Below are 22,955 nucleotides of genomic sequence, written 5' to 3' on the forward strand. Positions count from 1 at the left end.
CCCAGCAGCCACAGCTTCTGACACTTATTTGTGACAGAGAGTATATTTCTTCATTTATTATTGTTTAATATGTGATAGTACTTAATTGCGTTAAGAAATAAGCAATAATGCTGGAGCAAAGCTACAAAACTCTGAGAAGTTTTTATATACAAATAGTTTTAAAATGTGCAGAATCGCCCTTTTTAGTTTCCCTGCCTTTGATCCCATTTGATTACAGATGGTCGGGAAGACAGTTGCTATAGAAACCAGGCCATTTTACTCCAGACTCTTCCTGTTGCTATGGCGTGCTGAGGGCTGTTATGTGAAAAGTGCCACTTATGGTAGCTAGTGTAATAGAGAATATTGATTTCACAATAACTAACAATAGTACAGTGTAAAATGACATCCTAGTTAACCCAATGAACTAAAGATTGCTGGTCTGGGAAAAATTAGTAGAAGTTTGGTTTAGAGTAATTTCATTTGGAATTCTGCCTGTCTCTGACTAATGCTAATTTTTCTATTTACCATTAAATAGGTTTTAGCAGTCAATGCCCTCTGTCCTGCTTAACATTTGCGTGTGGTCATTTCTTTATCCCACCAAAATCATTTATCATTCTAAGGAAACAGGGAGTGTATGGAGGAAGATGCTGACCTAAAAAGGAAATTTCCCAGCCCTCACAGCTTTCAAGATAATAGACCCAGAAGAGCTTTCCAAGGGTTCATTTTAAGTCTGCAGCATGTAGTAATAATTACAGCTGAAGTCTGCTGCCATCTCATGGCAAGAGGTTGAATAAAGATAATTAACTAAATAAATTTCATTTTTGCATGCCAGTTTTGTAAAGGATCAGAAATACTTGTTCTTCAATTTCCTCCTTTTATTGCGAACTTTTCACACTTCTTTGTATTAGCTAACAGATTCACAGGATGTTATACTCATCCCACTTCTCTGAGGGGCAAAACTTACTAAGATTTGGTTTCCTTTGGAAAGAGGTCACAAATGAAGGAACAGCTTTTAAAGCACTCCACCAAACAGCCAAAGCCCACTGCTCCCACATCAGATTCATAAGAAAAGACAGGTGATGTCCTAAGGTGCTCACAGAGTCCAAACCTAGCTCTCCCTGTTTTTTTGTCTCCATACTGAAGTTTCTCTTCATAATAATAAAAACCTCCCAATACAGGGCTGCCTTCAGATGTCTTCTAAAAGTATTGCAATTATTTATCTCCTTGACCTCTGAAGGGAGAGCATTCCACAGGGTGGGCGCCACTACCAAAAAGGCCCTCTGTCTGGTTCCCTGTAACTTCACTTCTCGCAGTGAGGGTACCAGCAGAAGACCCTCGGAGGAGGAACTCAGTGTATGGGCTGAGCGATGGAGGTGGAGACACTCCTTCAGGTATAGTGGGCTGAATAATAATTGTCTCTTCACACACAGTCTCCTAGATAACATTATTTGAGATTAGGGGAAATAGTTATTATCCCTTCAGGTATTTTCTAGTTGTTCATGGTTCCTCCAGATGATCAGTTTATTGGGTTTATTGAAACTGAGCCTAGAAACAGACGTCTTGGCTACCACATCCAGGTGATTCTTTTCTTTTTGTGCTTTGATTTTTCTCATCCTACCACCTTCTGCCTTGTGTAATTCTTGCCTCCAGAAGATGAAGACTTCTGGAGAACTCAAAAGCTTGACATGCCTTTTGTGACTTTCGAGTTGGTTCTAAAAATGATATTACTGTGGATTTTAAAGTTAACTGTGGTTCTGGATATGAAATTATATTGGTGATATTTTATTAGGTTTATAAGTAAGAGACTTCGTTTAGAATTCGCCAAGTGATTTGAATAGTTGAGGATTTCAGTCAGCAGGGAAGCCTAGAATATTTGTTTCTTTGTGTGTGCGCACAATAACAAACTTTTCAGAAATAAGATGTAGAGGCGTGTAAGTTCTGTGGTCAGCTTTGCCATCTAGTGGCCAAAACATAATAATTTCTATCCCATGGCCCATGAGCAAACTGTGACAGTGCTACTGTATACTTTTCTCTTTTAGTGTATGGATCTTGATATATAAATATTCCATATTAACTTTGACAGTAATTAGTAGTGTATGCTTTTTAAGAAGCAAATACTATCTTTATCTTAGCACTGTCTGTTGAAAGAGAGGGTGCAGTATTGGTGGTCTAGTGAACCACTATTTCCCCCATAATGCTTTAGTTGAAATTATGCTACCTTGTAATATAGGGCAATGGTTCCCAAACACCCCCCCCCAAAAAAAACACCCAGTGAACCACTTGAAAATTGCTGAAAGTCTTGATTTATATTCAGATTAAACTTCTGAATTCCAGCCTTCCATTAACTTCACTACAAATCCTCTGCTCTTCTTTCAAGGATTAGTAATGTATGAAAAAGGAAGTGAAAGGATGGGATCTTTTGTTTTTTCCTCTGTATATTGCCACCGTTAAACAATCTATGACCTTTCAATTGGGGGGGGGGCATATTGTTTTGTTTGCTGTTATACTATGTATTTTTTGTGTTTTTATTAGTGGTGTTAAATTCTCAAGAACAATCTTTTGGAGACTATTCTTGAGAATATTCTCGATTAATGAGAATATTAGAGAATTTTCATTTAAAATAGGAAAATATTCATTTTAATGCATTGAAAATCTGCTACATGAGTACGTTCTTTAATAACATGGTATAGTATTTTCAGTGCAACATTAATAAAATAAATGTAAAGTTTAAAATAAATGCTATTTCCAGAAACTAAAACACAAATAATCAGTAATATACATAACATCAGAAATGCAAATTACTATCTGATTAGACAAGTAAGGCAACACACAGCATACTTAAATTATAACTGATAAATTGTCACAAGAAAGAAATTATTTTTTTTTCAAAAATAGGCTTTAAGCAACAAGTCTCAAATGTTTATAATTTTATATTGACTCCTCAAACATCTTAAGAAGATAAGTCACTATCTTCATCTCCACTGATAACAGAGCTTTCAGTTCCACACTGATCATCTGCGAGATCATAGAACAAAGTTGATGGTTGTTTAAAATTCAATGAGCTTGTTAGAAGCTGTGTTTTCTTCTCTTCTAGGTATTTTATTTTATTTTTATTTTTAAAATAATTTTTATTGGTTTTACAAATAAACACAACAATTTAAGCACAACAAATACAAAAATAACAAGAAAAAATAACATTACAAAAATAACAATAAAAACACAAAAATCAAAATACCATAATCCTTTTCCATTAACATTGTAAAGGGGGACTTCCTCGAGTTCCCCCTATCTGTGGTTCATTTCTCATTCATCTTTAGCAATTTCCAATTCATTATTTAAAACTCCTTCCAATTTTAAATCTCTCATACATCAATTTATTTAACATAATTCTCAAACCCGCAGTTTCTATGAACTTCTAAATCTAATCTCAATATACAAATTTAGCATATTTTTTAAAATAAACTTTAAAATCTTTGCACTCTTCATCTGTCGCTTCTTCTCCCCGGTCACATAGTCTCCCGGTCATTTCAGCCAGTTCCATATACTCCATCATTTTCATTTGCCAATCTTCCACTGTTGGTAATTCTTGAGTCTTCCAGTTCTTAGCTAGTAGTACTCTTTCCGCCGTTGTAGGAAACAAAAAGAAATTTACGTCTTTCTTGGGAATCTCTTTTCCAACTATACCTAGTAGAAAGGATTCTGGTTTCTTAATAAATGTGTTTTTCAACACTCTCTTTAGTACATTATAAATCTTCTCCCAGAAATCCCTTACTAGTGGGCAAGTCCACCACATATGATAAAAAGATCCATCCTCTTTCTCTCTTCTAGGTATTTTAAGTTATGAGCTACATATGTAAGCTTCCCTGCTCTGTCTACAGTAAGCCTATTCCTTTTTGCTGAATGAGTAAGTCCGTAAGTACTGAAGCTACGTTCTGTTGTAGCTGTCGTTGGTGGCATATTTAAAATGTCCACAGCCACTCTGCTAAGCTTTGAACCAAAGCATGTTCCCTTCCATCAAACCACTGCACCCACTTTTCCAACCAATTTCAATACATATGACTTGCTTTAAAAAAAATCTTCCTTAGCATGAAATGCTGCCAACTCTGCCCAAATATCTTGTGTATCATTTGGTCCACTTGCTGATATATTGAGATTATTTATTACTTACACTGGCAATATCACAGCTTGACTTATTGTTTACTAGATTTTTAAAATGTGGGTTTTAAAACTGGTTCTTACATTAGAATTTACAGTTTGTGGAGAATATTCTCCGCAGAATTTTCTAGCAGAGAATATTCTCAAGAATATTCTCATTCTCAAGAGTATTCGCCGGAGATTATTCTCACCTCACATCACTAGTTTTTATACTGTAAACCACCTTGTGATCATTAGATGAAAGGTGATATATTGATGGAATGAATGAATGGTTTCTCTCTCTCTCTCTCTCTTTCTTCCACCCTTCCCACTCCCAGTTGCTCAGTGAAAAGCCTGATGCCAAAAGTGTTGGCTCAGTTAAGATTAAAGATATGTACTAACTTTACTCTATGCTGCCTACAGGAGCTTTTCTAAAGGTTCTCAGACAGTAGCCAAAAGAACAGGTAATATCATCTGTGAAGAACCAAAGATGTAAAAAGGGGGAAATGAATTTGATACACTATCAGCAAGTTTTTAAAGTGTTTATTTACGGCAGACACATTTTATCTGTAAGCCACTTTAAGTGTCTGTGAGAAAAGTGGGGCTTAATAAAACACGGAACATATTGTAATTTCCTGCAGTATAAGCAGCGCAGATTCTCAAAGAACTTTATGCTGTGTCTGAACTTTCTGGAACCAAACCAAGAATTACACCCAGTAGGGGGAAGGAGATGAATGAATTAAACATTAGCAGGAAATGAACCCAAGTACTTAGAGGCCATCTTCTTTCTGTTTGAGTTCTTCCATTATTAGTACACTGCTCTTCTCATTCACAATACAGAAGGCCACTAGAGAAGATAACTAGGGTTACTAGGCATTCAAACGTGTGGTGTCCTTAGTGTGCTGGCATTAAGCTATATGAATACATTTCATCAGTTCCAGACAGTCATTTCATCAGCTGATTCAGTGTCTGGCTAGCAATAGTCCTGGGATGAGAATGAGCCAGCTCACATAGCTCACTTTTGTAATACTTTCCCTTTATATTTGGAATTAGCTACTGACATTTTGAGTAACCTTTTAGGGGATTCTGTGATGCTCACCCTTGAAAATATTCAATTTTTGATTTAATTATTCATCTATGCATTATAAAAAGGTAAAGGGACCCCTGACCATTAGGTCCAGTCGTGACCGACTCTGGGGTTGTGGCTTTATTGGCTGAAGGAGCCGGCGTACAGCTTCCAGGTCATGTGGCCAGCATGACAAAGCTGCTTCTGGCGAACCAGAGCAGCACACAGAAACGCCGTTTACCTTCCTGCTGTAGCAGTACCTATTTATCTACTTGCACTTTGATGTGCTTTCAAACTGCTAGGTTGGCAGGAGCTGGGATATGTTAATAATAATTCAGATTTTATAACATTAATGCTAATAAATATATTAAGTTTTGTTGCATGTTTTCAAATACACTTTTATCAACAATGTTTTCCTGACAATTGAGTTGCAGATGTAGTGCTACAGGGTTTTATTCTTTTTCGGGTGAAAGAACTTTGGAGACTTGTATCTTTGTCACTTTTATTTGCTTCTATATATGTATTTTAAATCAAAGCATAGTGAAGGTAAGCACACTCCTACAAGTAGGAAGTGGATCCTGAGAAAGCTGCATAATCAACCCCTCCAAGGCTAACTTCATGTAGAAAATCTCCCCCTCTCTCTGCTTCTAGCTATTTGACATTTTAAAAGTGCTGTTTCTTTCTCATATGCACATCCTTGCAACGTACTTCTGAAAACAACCCCTTCCTGGCCACCTCTGCATTGTCCATTCAAGGGACCAACAGTTATTAAGAAACAGTAACTTTATTTTGTCAAGAGCTCTTGCTACACTTTGAAACTTGTAAACATACTGTACATTGTTCCTCCTGTCAGAAAAAGCTTGAATGCCATGCTGGGATAGCTTAAAGAACAGTTGGACATGTTAAAAATTAAAAGCTCAGCCTCATGGTTAGGTATGTATTCACATTTTTAAAAGGGTTTTTGCCATCACCAACAAATGTTTGCTCAAGCCAAAAATGGTCCCCAGTGAAGATTTTCAGTATTAGCAAGAAAAACACAATGTTTGATTCTTTACCCCTTCTCTACAATTCTCTACATGATGGTAACAGTCTCTTCACAGTCCCAGTTTATTTCTTATCTGTCTCAGAGTAACTCAAGGAACAAAAACTTGGCAGCCCAAAATTGTAATTGGCAGCCCAATCTCCTGCTACAGGGACAGGGAGTTGCCAGGTTGGCCCTGACCAAGGGCCTAGGCCCAGGAGGTCTTGGAGTGGCTAGGAGCCTGCCTGTCCACCTGCCCATGTACACTGCACTCCCCAGGCCACTCCTCCACTGCTCTAGGTGGCTGAGCAGGACATGCAGGCTCCTCTGGGCTTCTCGGCGGAGGAATCCAGTCACTGGCATAGGCCATGACAACAGCCCTGTGGGGGCTCCTCCACAGTCAGGTGAGTGCAAAGCGGAGCTCAGATGGAAGAAAAACAGAGAGAGTAGATGAGATTTGCAGGAGGAAGTAAAGGGGAGGAAGGAGACAGAAGGGAAAACAGCAAACGGAGGGAGGGAGGCAGGGAGGGAGGGAGGCAGGGAGGGAGGGAGGCAGCAAGGAAAACAGATGGACCAACGAATGATGGAGGAAGAGGAAAGGCAGAGCAGACCTGACCCAACCCAACCCAGGAGGAAGTCACTGGCGGAGCACAAAAGGCAATGAAAAGCAAACCTGTTGAGTTTCTGGTCCATGGTCTCCTGGCTTCTGAAGTGCTGATACAGCTCCTTGCCAAGGGCACAAGGGAGCCTAAGTATGCCTCTGCACAGGGATGTTATCAAAACACCCAGTTCCAAAACATCTTCCCCCCAAGTGCACATTTCCCTTCTGTTTCTGTGTCTTGGTGCTGAGTAGAATTCAATGAATATAGTGTTTCTTTCAAGGCAAATTTTGAGGGAAAGAAAATGAGTTCCCATTGAATTGTCTTCTCTGTGGGACATTGTGGAAAGCTCCCCTCTTTCTTCATTTGCTGCTTCTGAACATGTTCTTGGACCAGTCTTAACTCAGGTCTTTGTCCAATCTGTAGATTTAAAGCCCACCACAATGCTTTATCTAAGGCAGGGGTGGATGCATAGCTGCCAAGTTTTCCCTTTTCTCGCGAGGAAGCCTATTCAGCATAATGGAAAATCCCTTAAAAAAAGGGATAACTTGGCAGCTATGGGTGGATGAGCTGTGTCCCTCCAGTTGTACACAACTCTCACCATCCCTGACCATTGTCCATGCAAGCTTCAACTGGTCAGAGTTGAGAGTACAACAACATCTGGAGATCCATAGGTTAGCCACGCCCAACATATTCTGCCTGACCAGCAGAGCTGATCTCCTCAAGCCAGTTGCCAGTGTCCTTTCCATCATCACCCCTGTCATTTACACAGGCTATGATATCAAACTGATTTCCCAGTCTGTTTTGCACCCATAATTTACAGTTTTTGTATTATTCTTATTGGTGGAGCTTGAGGTTTTCAGGGTATACAATTGTGGCGAAGAAACCTCCTCCTTCCTTTACTCTAGGCCAGGTATGGAGAAGATGTGGCTCACCAGATATTGTTGGATCTACGCTTCCATTATACAGGCCAACATCCACCACCCAACAATGCCAGTGATTAGGTGATAGGAGTTGTAGCACAGCAGTATTTGGAGGGCCACAGGTTCCCTGGCTCTGATTGTCACTTGCTTCAACTTTTCCTGAAGTCCTTCCCCTTACTCCTGGCAAAGTCCTGAATGGACAACGGAATCAAGAATCTCTTGATTCTGTCAACTGCTCATTGTTCTCATGCAACTTCCCAATAACCAGAAATTATTCAGTGGTTGCTTGGCAGCTAGGCTTCTGTTCAGCTTTATCCCATATAGCAAACATGCCTCTTGGTTTTTTTTTCTGGAACAGCTTCCAAGCTCTGCTTCAGGATTGCTTTATAAAGTCCTCCTAAAACCTTGCTGTAAAGCCTCCATTTCCTTACAAAGATTCTCCTGTGAGTCTTCTGTTCATGGCTGGGCTGCCGCTTGAGGTGAAACAGGAAGTGCTGCCTCTGCCACTGGCCGAGAAGCGGTACCAATATCCAGAAAGATCTTGCATGCTCCATAAGATCTCATTGGAAATTGATGTTGTTGACAGGGGCAGGGGTAGGTAAGATGCCGATGGGGGTACCACCTCAAGGGCTTCCACCACCCGAGGCAGCTGCTGCACCCTCCCTCAAGGGGAGACCTGGCCTTGCTGCACAGGAGTGCAGTCCATTGAACATTTTAGGTTAGTTACAGCAGTTCAGCTTTTCCTTTACTGAAACACTATCCCACTCCTGACTAAAGCAATAATTTCCCATGAGCATTAAGAAATCATTTGGGCACCTCTGCACTACAGGCCTTAATTTCCTTTGGATGTGGCAGTGCAGGACCGGGGTAGAGTGTGTTTATAAACTTTTTTGGGGGGGGTCTATATATTGGGGTGGCGCTGTGGTTAAATCACTGAGCCTAGGGCTTGCTGATCAGAAGGTCGGCGGTTTGAATCCCTGCGACGGGGTGAGCTCCCGTTGCTTGGTCCCAGCTCCTGCCAACCTAGCAGTTTGAAAGCACGTCAAAGTGCAAGTAGATAAATAGGAACTGCTACAGCGGGAAGGTAAACGGTGTTTCCGTGTGCTGCTCTGGTTCACCAGAAGTGGCTTTGTCATGCTGGCCACATGACCTGGAAGCTATACGCCGGCTCCCTCGGCCAATAATGCGAGATGAGCGCGCAACCCCAGAGTCGGTCACGACTGGACGGTCAGGGGTCCCTTTACCTTTACCTATATATCATAATGAAAGTGAATGCACTCCTATAAGCAGACAGTGGATCCTTAGAAATACTTCTGCTTCCCTCCCTCCCCCAAGTACCGTATGTATCCCCATTTAGCTAACTTCAGCTATACTTCTCACCCTTCTCTGCCTCTGTAAATTCAGAGTTGTCACCCCTTTTGCAGGACATCTGCCTCCCCGAATACAACTTTCTCATAAAAGGGACCACCCTCATTCTCTGATGAAGCTTAGTGTTGCTTTGTCAAAGGTGCTGGCCAATCATTCACAGTGATGCAACTCACAGCAATAAAAATAAATAATTTTAAACATTGCAAAAGGTTACCACCAGAGAAAAATACTTATCTCCAGTACTGCTCTTGGTTGCTTTAAAGGTGCATCAAAACTAGATTTGTGCTTACCTTTTACTGTTATTGTAAGATCTTATGTCAGTGTCAACAGGAAGAAAACACTGTGCAACTGCAGCTTCTAAGCCAGTCAGGTATTGTAGCCAGTAAAAAAAAAACAAAATCTCTGCTTGAAATTCATGTGAAACACGTACTGCAAGACAAAGCTTCTGACAATTTGTGCAGTGGTTCTGTAGTCCAAAGAATCCAGAGAGAATTAAAGTCTAGACTCAGTCATTTTTCAAGCTTGGGGGTGGGGAATAAACAACAGATCAGATATGTCCATTGTGGACCAGAGAAAGCATTGAATCAAGGATGCTCTTGCTAGTTTGTGTATTGGGAAGAAGCCTGTAATAACAGCAGCAGCAGCCACGGCAGCACGAAGAAATCAAACACAAAAAGGGTATTTCACTAGTCACAAAAATAAGATTCTTCTATTTGAGATTATTTTTTAAGTTCAGAACAGGTAATATAAATTCTTCAAGTAGGAAATAATTCATCTCAGTAGAGATGCATAATAGTAGCATAGGGATGAGAACACAGACATTTGGTAATTATATATTCAGCTGAAACAGAAGGGATTGATTTACTTAAAGGAAAAACACACACACACAATTTCATCAGTCGCAAGGGCACTTTTAACAACATTGCTTGGCTGGATGATTTTTCTACCTGTTCTCTTTTTCTGGGGCTGGAGAGTAAAGAGGAATGGACAGTGTCTCAGAGGAAATGACAAGACAGTCTGAAGCTTGGTGAGACCATATACTGAGTGTTTTCTGCTGTCCTCTTCATGCAGTGCTGTGGGTTGGCACACCGGCGTCGAGTACGGGTTTCGTATGTAAGTTTCTGATTGTTCTGGAATGGTGATGATTGTGGAGGTGAACATAGTATATTTGATAGTGCAGTTTACTTTGTGCATATGCTTTATGAGATGTTTGTTGGATGAAAGACTAATGAGCAATGGTTTTCTTGCACAGAGCTTAAGAACAGTTCTAACAGGTATTTTTTAAAAAAAAATGAATGAAAGAAAGAAAGAAAGAAAGAAAGAAAGAAAGAAAGAAAGAAAGAAAGAAAGAGAAAAGCAGTAATTCATAAGGAGCAACACGGAAAAAATACCGGAAGCAACTTGTAGCAAATAACTGACCTTTCTGAGATATTCCATTGACAAAAATGATAGACTTAAAAAAAATACATTTGTATGGCAGTTAGGGGTGTATTTTTTCCAAGTATGTAACAAATATACTAAATTCATTACAAGCCTTAAGTGTCAACTATAGACATGCATAGCAGCTACCACCAGCTGCTTGGTGTGGGAAATTCTTCCCTTTCCCCCCCATTTTATCTCAATGTAAACATCAGCATGGTGGCAAAAGTATGGCATAAATGTTAATCAGTTTCTGGTGTTTTCTAGAGCATAGTATGTAAGTCCTGATTGTTTTTTGATACCTGTATTGGAAAAAGGCTGTTTGAGTGTTAGCTCTTGCTGTGAAATTTAGCAATAAAATTGATATATTAGAAGAAATAGAAGGACTGGATGTTAATTGAAATGTGCTGAAGATGCACTTAGCTGATGTAATAAGTCTCCTAAGTGATGCATTATGCTTTAGCAGTTCTTTTCTGCTTTACTGTGCAGATGTTACAGGAAGCAGAAGGCTTATAGGATGTGGCCAAGCTTATAGAGTTGAATTGCTTAAAGTAGCAATTGGCCTATAATGGTTGGGGAGGGGGTGCATTGTTGTGATGCAGCGTGTTTCTCTGTGACATAAAGTGGATGTGTGTTTCTATTTTGATTTAACGTTGTAGGGCAAACAAAGCCCAATACAGCTAAGAAGGGTTTTCTGTAGCTTCTTTTAATTTTATTTTCACTTCTCATTTTCTTGGTGATGCAACAGTTGACATAATGAATTGCTTTACTAATGGAATAGCACACACTGCAATCCTATAATGCTGGCACTCTGTATTCTTTAGAATGTGAGTAAGCAACAGAAAATATATGATACAGTTGGAACACAAGAGTCATACTACTGGGTAAAAAAAAGTCAATAATTTTGATGTATACAAGGTAAATATTGTGGCATCAATTTTCATTTATTAGTAGCAAATGTAAGGCCCACATACTGTATATTTGTGAACAATCTAAAACGGCACATGCATACTTGAGAATAAGAAATTCATTGCTTTCATAACTATGTGTTCTACTAATTAAGTTTTAGTTTTTTAGCGTTTAATGTTTAACACATAATTGTTAGTTTCTCATGGAAGCTGTTTCTGGAGATCTATCAAGCAAGACATAGGTCAATACTCAGGCAGCTGGCTGAAACTGAGATGCTTATCTCATAGGAAACAGATTTCAGAATTTCACCGAAAGTTGCATTCCACACACTTTTTCAGAGCTAAATAGGATCAGACTTGATGTTGGCAATGGGAAAGTCTAAGGATGAGTTGAGACAGCTGCTCTTATGGGCACTGATAACCACCTGGGTTGCAGTCTTGGAATTTATCTTGGCACTTGCAAAGAGTCATCTATCTCATGAAGCACTATGAAGCTTTCATTTCTGAAGTTCCTACCTGAATCTGAGCTTCATGTTTCTCAGTTGTATATTCATAATAATTGGCCCCTAAGTCAAGATAATTTTTCATATGTTTTGAATTCATTTCATAAATCTTACTCCATTACCTCCGCCCCCCCCCAAAAGAATACTAGAAAAAGAATATACTAGCCAGCTTGTATATTCTCTATAGGCCTGCCATATATCTGGTGAATGAGAAACTGTCACAACTTTCTTTGGGTTGGGATCCTAGGGAACAAGTAGACTCCCGAGCACTCATATTTTGAATGATGAGACCAGGATCAATTAAGGTGAGTCAGTAAGTCCAGCCTTACATAATCTGAGGCAGGACATCTGAGGTGCTGACAGGATGAATCCTGGAGCATTCCTCTGAGTCAGACATTGCCTCAGCAGCATGTTGATGCCTACTGATGCCTTATAAAAGTTAGCTTACCTGATCGTTCAGTCCAGACACTGAGGTCCAGTTCCAAGGACCTTCTGGTGGTTCCCTCATTGCAAGAAGTGAGGTTACAGGGAACTAGGCTGAGGGCCTTCTTGGTAGTGGCATCAACCCTGTGGAATGACCTCCCATGAGATGTCAAAGAGATAAAGAATTGTAGAACTTTCCATAGACATCTGAAGGCAACCCTGTATAGGGAAACTTTTAATGTCTGATGTTTTGTTGTGTTTTATGTATTCTATTGGAAGCCACTCAGAATGGCTGCAGCAGCCCAGTCAGATGGGCAGGGTACAAGTAATAAATAAATATATTATTATTATTATTATTATCTCCTGCTGATTCTTTCCCTTCTCAAGGTATCTGTTTTTAAATGAGTGTTGCCCTGTCCTGGAGCTGGTTGCTCTTATGATAGAGAGGATGAAGGCTTCCAAGGAAGGGTGTTTTGGTGTCAGAGTTGTTGGGCAAGGTCATATCCTCTGGTCTGGAGTGTCTAGGAATTTTGGGGTATGTGGGTGGGTGCTGGATTCCCAGGCCCTGACTCATCTTCCGCCAAGACTCCTCTAAACTGGGCTGATTGTTGCTTAAGTACTTAAAGGAATTGTTTTTCCCCTAGTGTGCAGCCAGAAGCCTTTCAGATTACAACATTTGTTTAGAGGGTGCTCCCCACATAAGTGGGCAGCTGCGTGTAATGAAGAAGGTATCTGTCACATGGAAGATGGAACAAGTTTGTTTTCTCCTGCTCCGGAGGGTAGGACCTTAACCAATGGCTTCAAGTTACAAGAGAGGAGATTCTGACTAAGCATCACGAAGAACTTTTTGACAGGAAGAGCTGTTTGACAGTGGAATGGACATCCTCAAAAGATGGTGGACTCTTCTTCCTTGGAGGTTTTAAAGCAGAAATTGGATGACTATCTGTCATGAATGCTTTTCTTTAGATTCCTACATTGCAGGGGGTTGGACTGAACCTTGGGTTGTCTTCTAACTTTACAATTCTGTTTTTCCCCTGTGTGTCACCTGATGGATGCTCCAGAGATCAGCAAAAAGTTTCTGTTCCAGAGACATGTTGAAAACCAGTCTGAAAGAGATCAACAATTAGTTTCATCCAAGAAAATTTCTAACTAGATTGCCATAACAAGGCAATGTCTTAGGAATGGAATGTTAGAAACAAGGCAGTGATTATTTATTTTACTTTTTTAAAATATTTTTATTAGGATATTCTATTGGAGGCAGTGATTATTTAAATCAGATGGTTGTGTAGCTAACTTTTCAAGAAAAGATTACACTAATGTTTCCTTTAGAACAAGACCCGCTTTCAAAGAGGCATTAATATTCTATTGTCCAGATAGATAGCCCTGACCTGACCTTTTTAAGCAGCCAGGATGGCAAGAGTTGAGTGTGTATGTGGTCTCCTTGCTTCTTCAAATATTCTTTTCCTATCCCCAGGCTAAACAACCTGAAGGGTATTCATAGAAACCTGAGCTTGAGGGTACATGATAGAAGCTCCCAAGTTGATGTACGGGAGTCTGATTGGAATGGATACAAACGTTTTTGTCACCAAAGTGTTTCAGAAATTGGTTGTAACAAGTTTCTGAATACTCCTCTCTCTCTCTCTCTCTCTCCCTCTCTCTGGACTCAGCTGTAAAAGGCCCCTCACTACTGCAAACAACTGCTGGCTCATGCAAAAGTGGTAGAAAAGTTAGGATTCTTTCCTGGTGGACATTGGTACGGTACAGATGTTGAGAATCTCTCAGGATCACCATTCTGGGGAGTAAATGGTGTGCAATAAATATTTATCTTGCCCCGGACACGCAACACCAAGTATATACACTTGACAGAGTACCTGGTGGACAGAAAGTGAGATGGAATCCTGATAGGAATTACCCCCTTTCTATCATATTTTACAAACTACTATAACATTATTTAGAAACCCAGATCAAGTTTAATGTCTGCTTTTTTGGAGGCTTGAAAAAGATATTGGGTTATATATTGAATGAAGGTGAGTCGTATCAGCCTTAATCCAATTTTGGACTGGAGATATTCAAGGAAAATCAAGGGTACTGGCAACTATGAAATTGATGATACGCAATTCTTTCCTCTGACTCAGTGTTAAAACAGTGCTCCATTGTGCCTTGATCATCTGGGTATATGGCACTCCTTGTACTATTACATTAAGATATTGTGCTTGCCAAAATACTACTTTGGTGATTATATTCTTTCTGTGTATTTTGTACTGTTCTTTTTTATTTCTGTGAATTTGATGAGTTGAATTACTTATGTAAACCCAACTAAACTGAATTGTAGAGTGGAATGCACAGCTTTCTGCCTAAGTTTTTATGTCCCATAATAGTCCAGTATCATTGTTCAAGGCTTGGTAATTGATTTGTGTCCTGATTGTTAATGTATAAGGTTGCAGTTAAAGGACATGTGTGCATATTCAAAAACTAGAAGAGAAAGCAAATATAAACTTATTGTCACAATCCATAGACTCTTTAAAAGCCAACCAGTCCTCACTGCCCACTGGACAATATGAATACAAATAGTGATGAGAAATATAACACCTCAAAACAAAGGATTCCTCCCCACCCCACCCTGGAAAGTAAGGCTGCTATTCTGAGCATGTTTACTTGGGAATAAGTCCTATTGGACTTAGTGGAGCTTACTTAAGAGTATACATGCAGAAAATGTAACTGCTGGAAGCGAAAGCTAACAAATATTGAGTTCATTTGGATATTATAAAGAGACTCTAGGGCACTTTTCAAACAAAACCATTATCTTAATTTAATACTTTTTCATATTGATGAAACTGTATAATTTAAGCAGCACTAAGAAAACTGGTATTGCTTTTTACCAGTAGAAGAGTATGAAAGCTGTTCAGAATTCCACTTTGAGAATTCCACATTGGATAAGGAACCCACAATGAATGTATTTGGATAATATAAATATAGTCCAAACTTTTCATAATAGCACACTGAGCAAATGTGTGAATGACAAGTCATAAAATGCAACCAGCAACCATGTATTCTGGCCTGCCCCTGGTGGATTGTCTTGTATGAGTAATGATCTGCTATCTGTATTCAGTTTTGTGGTTCAGAAGTTGTGTAGGCCTGTAACTGTTCCTTTTTTGCTTGACATAAACTCAAATCCTGAGAGAATTTCCCCCCTCAAAAGATTCTGGTTTAAATTCAACATCTTGCCATGATGCAAGTTCCATCTGCACCAGCATAAAAGCTCTCGGGAAAGAACAATCCTCCCTCTCCTTCCCCCTGATCCCCCTTGAGCCAATTTGGGGATGGGGGTTGTGGCGTTTCACCTCTAGGGGACCAGCAAGAGTTAAGTTGCATGGGAGGTGAATAGCCAATAGGAGCTCTCCAGGCAGAAGCAGGGGGATATAAAGAGAAGCAGTCAGTCAGAAGGGGGAAGGAGATAAACAAGAAGGGAGTAGTTGATGAGTGAGGTGGAGAGGATTCGAGACAGAGAGAGGGTTAGAGAAGCTAGTGAGGTGAGCTGTGGTGTTGAATCTGAGAGAGTAATAAGAAAGGAACTTCAGTCAGGGAGGAAAAGGGAGGGAACTTAGTACTAAAGGTTAAGCTTAAGCAAAAGTACCTGAGAAACTGTGAAGAATTTATATGCTTGTAAGATCATCACCTAAATAAACTTAATTGTTTGGTTTACCTTTCCCCTGACTAGAATCCAATACAGTGGTGCCTCGCTAGACGAATGCCCTGTAAAACTAATTTTTCTCTTAACGAATAGGTTTTGCGATCGGAGGTTGCCTCGCAAGACGGCGAGGTTTTCATTAAAACCTCTGATCACAAAACCTACATTGTCTAGCGAAAGGGACATTTGTCTAGCGAAAGGGAAACCAGCTGTAGCAAGGGAACCTGCAGCTGGTTCCCCTTTGTGTTCCGCTGGTCTCTGCCGGTTGCCGCGAACAGTGAGGGACAACCGGCAGAGACCAGCAGAACACTAGCATGGGAAGAAGGCAAAGGTTCCCCCCCGCCGCCGCCACCTGTCCGATCCAGGCGGGAGGCAGCGGCAAGGAGAAGAGCTTCTCCCGGCTGCCGCCTCACCGCGCACAGCCGGCATCAGACGGGGCTTCGGAGACCTTCTCCGAAGCCCTGTCCCATGCCGTTGCCAGTCCCCCGGAGCCCATAGGAAAGCATTGATTAATTTTCAATGCATTCCTATGGGGAACCAGGACTTGCTAGCCGAAAAATTTGTTACACGAATTGACCTGTGGAACAAATTAAATTTGTCTAGCGAGGCACCACTGTATATGTGTACCAGTACACAGACTTACTGGTTGGTGGCAGCAAGGAAGAATATAGGCGAGGGAGGTACTGGGTCAATAGACCATGAAACGTCTGGGGGCCTTTACCGGGTAACCTCGCCACAGGGGTGGAGGGAAGAGATGAGGGGTAAAGCTCCATTGCACAAACTGGTGTCTGCACAGGGCTTCCACTAACAAGGTTTGTTAGGTGAGCCCCTCCTTTCCTCAACATCTTTACTCAGATAACAAGGCTCTACACCTTTGGGATTTTTTAAAATTTGTAAAAGCTTTTGTGTGTACTTTGGCAAATGTAATAAATCAACCTATGTGGCATATATATTTTTTTCCCCTGGAATACTATTTACTGCTGCCAATACACCTTGTGTAAAGTTTCTGTGAGACACCTTTCTGTATAGTTTTATGGAGGTCACCATTCGTTTGAAAGGCTGATTAATTCAACAGAGATTTTGCATGGACCAGAGAGACAGAATGGGGATGTTGTTAATGTGCCACCCACCTTGCTGCACTCATACCAATGACAAACTTAGTTGGTCTCTAAGGTGCTACTGGAAGGAATTTTTATTTTATTTTGTTTGAGCTAAAAGAGTCTCTCATATAGTGTCAGAGACCACCTTCATGATAGTTTTGGGGGACTTCATTATCCTTAATGCATTAATTGACTGGCTCAGGACTTCATGACCTCCATGATAGCCATAGGGCTGTCTCAGTACATTGATGGTCTGAAAAATTTGGCTTGACATAACCCTGACTTGGTCCTTGCTACTAAACAAATTGGCAATATTACCGGTATGTTGCTTGTTGGGGCTTGTGAGTCCATTGTTATGGATAGGATTGCACTCCCCTGGAAAGAGCAGGTTCGTGGCTTGGTTCTTGTATCCAGCATTGTCACTGGAGCTCAGGTGTCCTCAGTGCCTAGGAGTACCAAGTTCTGGCTCTGGCTGGCTCACCAGCTATGGCTCTTTTAGAACATGTAAATTGGCTGCTGTACTCTAGCTCTGCTAATTTCTAGAGTGGTTTACTGCAGTGCAGTTCATGTGGGGCTGCCCTTGAAAACTACTTGGAAACTTCAACTGGCCCCAAATACGGAAGCCAGATTACTGGCTGGGGTTCCATTTAGAATTCATATAACTTCTGCTTATTAAAAAGGAAGGTGCATTGTGTTGTCAGTTCCTTTCTGGGCCCAATTAAGGGTGCTTAGTGTTTAAAGTTTTAAATGACTTAGGTCATTAATGTAACTGACTTGTAGAAAGGAGTCTGTGAAATGAAAAGAAGTAATATGTGCCTTTGTTATCCATGAAAATCTTTCAATAAAAACATTTTTTTTAAAAAAAACCTGCCTCCATTCCTACAGATCCTCTTTGATATTAATTTCAACAGAACTCTTCGGTAGCTCCACCAGCTTCAAAAGTTCAGGGTTTGGTAGCATGGGAGAGCACATTCTCTGTGGAAACCCTCAGCTACAGAATTATCTGATATCTTCCTTACGTAGTTTCTATCATATGCCAGACTTGCCAAATCACATACAGATTGGCCCAGGAACTCTTCTGCTGAGCACAAGTTTGAGCTGTCAGTCAGAGCACAGGTCTCCTGCTGACCTATTCCCTCTCCATCCTGGCATCTTCCTTAAGCTTAGATTTGCTCTTGCAAAGCTGCCTCTTCTTCCTCCCCCAAAGCCCTGGAACTGGAGAGTGCTGGTAAAATCATTCCCCTTGATTACAAGCTGGAGCTGTCAGTCTTCCTCCCTACTCCTGGAGTTTGTTTGTTAATATTTTCTTACATATATAAATGTATATTTTCTTCAATAACACCTTATGTTCTAGAACCCAGGTCAGTAGATACTAAAGTTTGGATTTTCCACCCACCACATCCTGATATTGACAGTTAAATGTAGACATGGTTTTTCACAGATACTTGTCCTCAACTTTTTTAGAATGTCTGAATTGCTGAGTCACGTGAAGTGCTTCAAGGGTCTCAGCTTTGACTTGTGCCCATATTGTAAAAAGCCCACCTTGCCTCATAGGTACCCCAGACCCCTCCCAAGCAATCACCTTGGCTTGTTATTCAGGATTACTATGAATCTTTTGCACACCTGTGTCTTCTTTGTTTTCTAACAATGATCTTATTTTATATATTGCATTTTCTCTGCACAGAGTGAAATCTGCAGGTTTTTATGATCCTGACACATGCATGTACTGTAGTGGTTAGGAACTTTTTTTTTATTTTTGCAAGCCAGTCACTTTTTACGTAACTTTTTTTAAAACCAGTTAGTCAGAAAATTAGCTATCTAATGTAATGTTTTGTCCAGAACCATTAAGATGTGGCGTTCGTTTCTTAGCTGCTCTCTCGCCTAGGTTTTAAACTGTTGAGGTTATAAAGATGCCTGAGAACAAACATCAACAACAATTTTGCAGTTAACTTCCTGTAAACAGAGATTGATAATTGTCTTGCTACCTTCTGAAATGGGGGTGTATCATATGGAAACATATGTGGTTCCAACTGGAGTCAAAATGATCCCAAAAGCAGAAATATCAGATACTGCTCAACGTGGAAACAGCTACAATGCAAAAAGCAAAGAACAACAAACCATGGTTTTTCTGGGCCATAGTGAAAATTCAGATTTGCAAAAGGGTTTGAATGACTGTGGGGTACTATTGACTCATAAAACCATTGGCTGGGGTAATAAACATACCCTAAGGGCAAAATCCAATTCATTTCTGGGACACTTTGTCATGCGTGGGTTTTTTTGTTTCCAGAAGGAAAATCATACCCAAGCTGAAATTTGGAGAAATTGTACAGGTGACAATTTAGGGCAATGTCCTAGAAATAACCCCCTGTAGGTCTGCTTATAAACTGTACAATTAAAAGTGCACAATTAAAAATGCAGCTGTGGTAAATGTCTTCCCCCACAAAATTAGATGAGAGTTAAATTTGACTACTGTCTTTGCCTTTGTTGTGTATCCCATGTTTGTGATTATTTAATTTGTTTTACTACTTACTTTCTGTAGGACATTCTTCCAAATAAACACCAGTGACACTGTGATAGGTATTTCCTTTAAGCATCATACCTAAATTGTACATATGACATACACAGGAATTATACTACACACATTGTTTCATTACATTCTATAGCCATGTTCACTTGCTTCCCATTGAAGTAAATGAGAAACTAGAATTAGTTTCATAGTTTGGCAGCTTTAGAACTGTTTTATGCTGAAATTGTTGTTACTGTGTATTTTATTTGGCTTAGTAATATAATGTTCAGAACCTTTAACTAGAGAGTAATATTTTTCAAAGAATGCATACTAAAGTATATAGTCCTAATCATTTACAAACTAGTAAATAATCACTTCAATCTCCCAGTGTTCTCAGGGAGATAATGTTTTAAAATCGTGTACTCAAAGCCCTTAGAGAATATTAGTGACAAATTGTGAAACATTTAAATTCTGCAGTGTTGATTTTCAATGCTTCCTTGTAAATTTTCAGAAGCTTTGCTGAAGTGTTCCAACTAGAAGACAATTCAGATCTATTTTTGTCTTTCTCTTTAAAAGAAACCACACAAATCTAGCTTACCCATAACTCTGAAAATGGATTGTTCCAAATGCAGTAATGTTGTGAGGTGAAGCATAAATGGTTTTCAAATGGTACTGGCCTGTTTGCTGAGTGAGAAGGCAGAGGTCTTCTTGTATAATCCGATTTCAATCAGCTCACGCTAATCACTACTGATAGTTGCAAAATTTAGCCTAGATCCGCTTTGGTAATCTAGATTGACAAGAGGTAAAAGTAAAGGGACAGAAGGACAGAGATACAAAAGGAAAGAAACAGGGAGTCTGATCTTTCAGTTTTTGTTCTCCCTTCTAGGGCTTCTCTTTAAACAAATGCTGATTGGTTGTTAGGTTACCAGTCTTTTCACAGTGGAGATACATCAACAACAGGTGCACTATGAGGCTGTGAATCAGCAGCAGCCGCAGCCGCCGCTGGGTAGGGAGAATGCGCAGAAGGTAGCAACAGGTATATACAGTGTACCTGCTTCTATACATTATTTATGGAAACACATCTTAATTCTTTTTATATGTCAGTAGATTCCTGGAGTTCAGAAATATTCAAGCATAGCAAATCTTAATCAATGCTACCGGAAACCAAACTCTTCAAGGTCTTCTGAAGGCTACTTGATCTCAGTCTCAGTATTTATTTCTTAATTCTCGGGTAAGCTCTAGCCTCAAAGCTTTTATTAATCGGGTGAAGCATTTTTAGAGCTAAAGGAGGACAACTGCACTTCAATATTGCATGCTTTTGATTTTGATTTTTTGACCAGACCGTCAACTTTTTGTATATACATTTTTCATTTTTTCTTTATTTCTGGCTGGATGAAATACTAAGGAGAAAAATGGCTTTTTTAATTGTTTCCTTGCATAATGCTTGCTGCGCCTATATCGTCTTGGCTAAGGGACTTTATACATTTGGGTAACAGAGAGACTTGGACTACCCCTCCATCAGATTTCACATGCTGGTGGGACTGTTGTTGGCCATCTCAGCACTGCATGTTGCCATGCTAAAGACACCCAAGGGTAAAAATGTGTCCTGGGTAAGTACAAGTAGGTTACCAAAACTGTTCTTCTCAATGCATATTGCTAATTAAGAATTGTAGTAAATAAAGAAATCTGTATAGCATGTTGTTTTCGTTAGCTATTTTGGGACTCAATTCTAGAGTAAGTAATGATGACCTATTTTAAACTCGGTCTCACACTATTATATAATCGTGTCCACACACACGCCTGCTGTCAAAAAATAAAATAAAACACTTTGTGGTATTTCACAAAGACTATGCCATATCATAAATATTTTTATTTGTAGTTGTTTCAGAGCTAATGCATATATCCCCTTTTGTATGACATTTACTCTGTTAGTAATCCAGCAACCCTGGCCTAATATCTGTCATATATTCACAGTAGGGCAGTGGCTATGTCTATCCTTTCCTTCTTAGTGTCTAGTACATATTTTCTTACCTTTGAAGTACCTCTGGCCACTGCTTATTTTTTTCCCCATAATATATTTTATTATATTTTACAAAAAAAAGACACCAACAATAAAGAAAAACATGACAATAAAAACAGAAAAAAGTAAACACATAAACACATAACAAAGAATTACTTGTTTCTAAAATCCTCTCACTCATCCTGGTCACTGCTTAAATGAATTTATTTAGACATAAAATCAGCAGTTGCCTCATGGACCCTTGATTGTTCTTCCTCAGTACTGTATAACATACACTGCTTTAGAAAGAATATTCTCGCTGAGAGAACAGTGCCGCAACAGTTACTGCAAATTGCTGCTATATCTAGGTATTTATTTCATTAAAAGAATGACATGAGTAGCACAAGATGAGAAGGTTCTGCACATGTGCAAGACCACTCAGAGAGAGAGCGCTGGTAGTGATGGAATCTGCTGCTAACAGTAACCACATTCTACACCAGGGAGCTGTACATGTGCAGATCCTTCCTCCCACTGTGCCTACAGTCTTGCAAAGTACATCTCTATAGCAGAGGTTGCAGCATATGAGGGGGAAAGTTGTTTATCTCCCAATGGGGCCTTCATTGGCCTGAAACCTTACCTGTATTCACTTCAGGCTAGGATAGTGTTGTTGCTCTTGCCTGGAAATGTCACACTTCCAGACCTTTTTCAAGGACCCGAGAGGATCTTAAGTAGGTCAGGCTTGCAGTGGTTCCAGATATGGTTCCAGAAAGCAGAACAGGAACCATATTGATTGCTGTTACCTGAAGGCCACTGAACACTAAGCTAATCCACATTCCCTTATTCCCTGTCAGCCAAGGGACATGGCTTGTAAGCAAGGATATACAGTATAATTAATTCAGCACTCCTTCACCTTGATTATGTAGCTGCTGAACAAAAATGAAGAGTGGTAAGGGAAAATCAATGGAAGTTTCAAGTTCTTAAAAAAAGCAGGTAATATTTTTTTATTGTCAAATAACATTTATACTACTAGACAGTACCTCTCCCAGCATCATTATTTTGGCAACATATGGCAGCTAGCACAGGAGAGCATGGATTAGAAGTTCTAAAAATAGTAACTACCAACACTAAATATTTACACTTGGACTCTATGTTCTACTGAAGAGTGCAATAATGACAGTTAGCCGGGACCAAAATCCGAGGATAGGGTTACAGTGGCTGGCACATTTGATGTGCATTTATGTACCATAGCTCCTGTTAACGTTTCTACAAGCATTCCATAACGTTAAGTGCTGAATTGGTAACTAAATTACAAATTAGCT

At 39.8% G+C, this 22,955-nt stretch overlaps 1 protein-coding gene across 3 annotated transcripts in view; it reads left to right on the plus strand.

Moving 5' to 3' along the window:
• The window catches only part of CACNB2 (calcium voltage-gated channel auxiliary subunit beta 2), a 135,588-nt gene that overhangs the window by 25,181 nt on the left and 87,452 nt on the right, over positions 1-22,955 (plus strand). The window contains exon 1 of one of the 3 annotated variants that reach the window (XM_035129855.2): positions 8,940-21,247. The exons of the other annotated variants lie outside the window; for them this stretch is intronic. Within the exon in view, the coding sequence (XP_034985746.1) occupies positions 21,167-21,247 (81 nt within the window). The 5' untranslated portion in view covers positions 8,940-21,166. Of the gene's footprint in view, positions 1-8,939; positions 21,248-22,955 lie in introns of those variants that run through there. 3 annotated transcript variants of the gene reach the window in all.

The sequence above is a fragment of the Zootoca vivipara genome, chromosome 12 (assembly GCF_963506605.1).
Source record: "Zootoca vivipara chromosome 12, rZooViv1.1, whole genome shotgun sequence".
In the NCBI taxonomy this organism is placed as follows: Eukaryota; Metazoa; Chordata; class Lepidosauria; order Squamata; family Lacertidae; genus Zootoca; species Zootoca vivipara.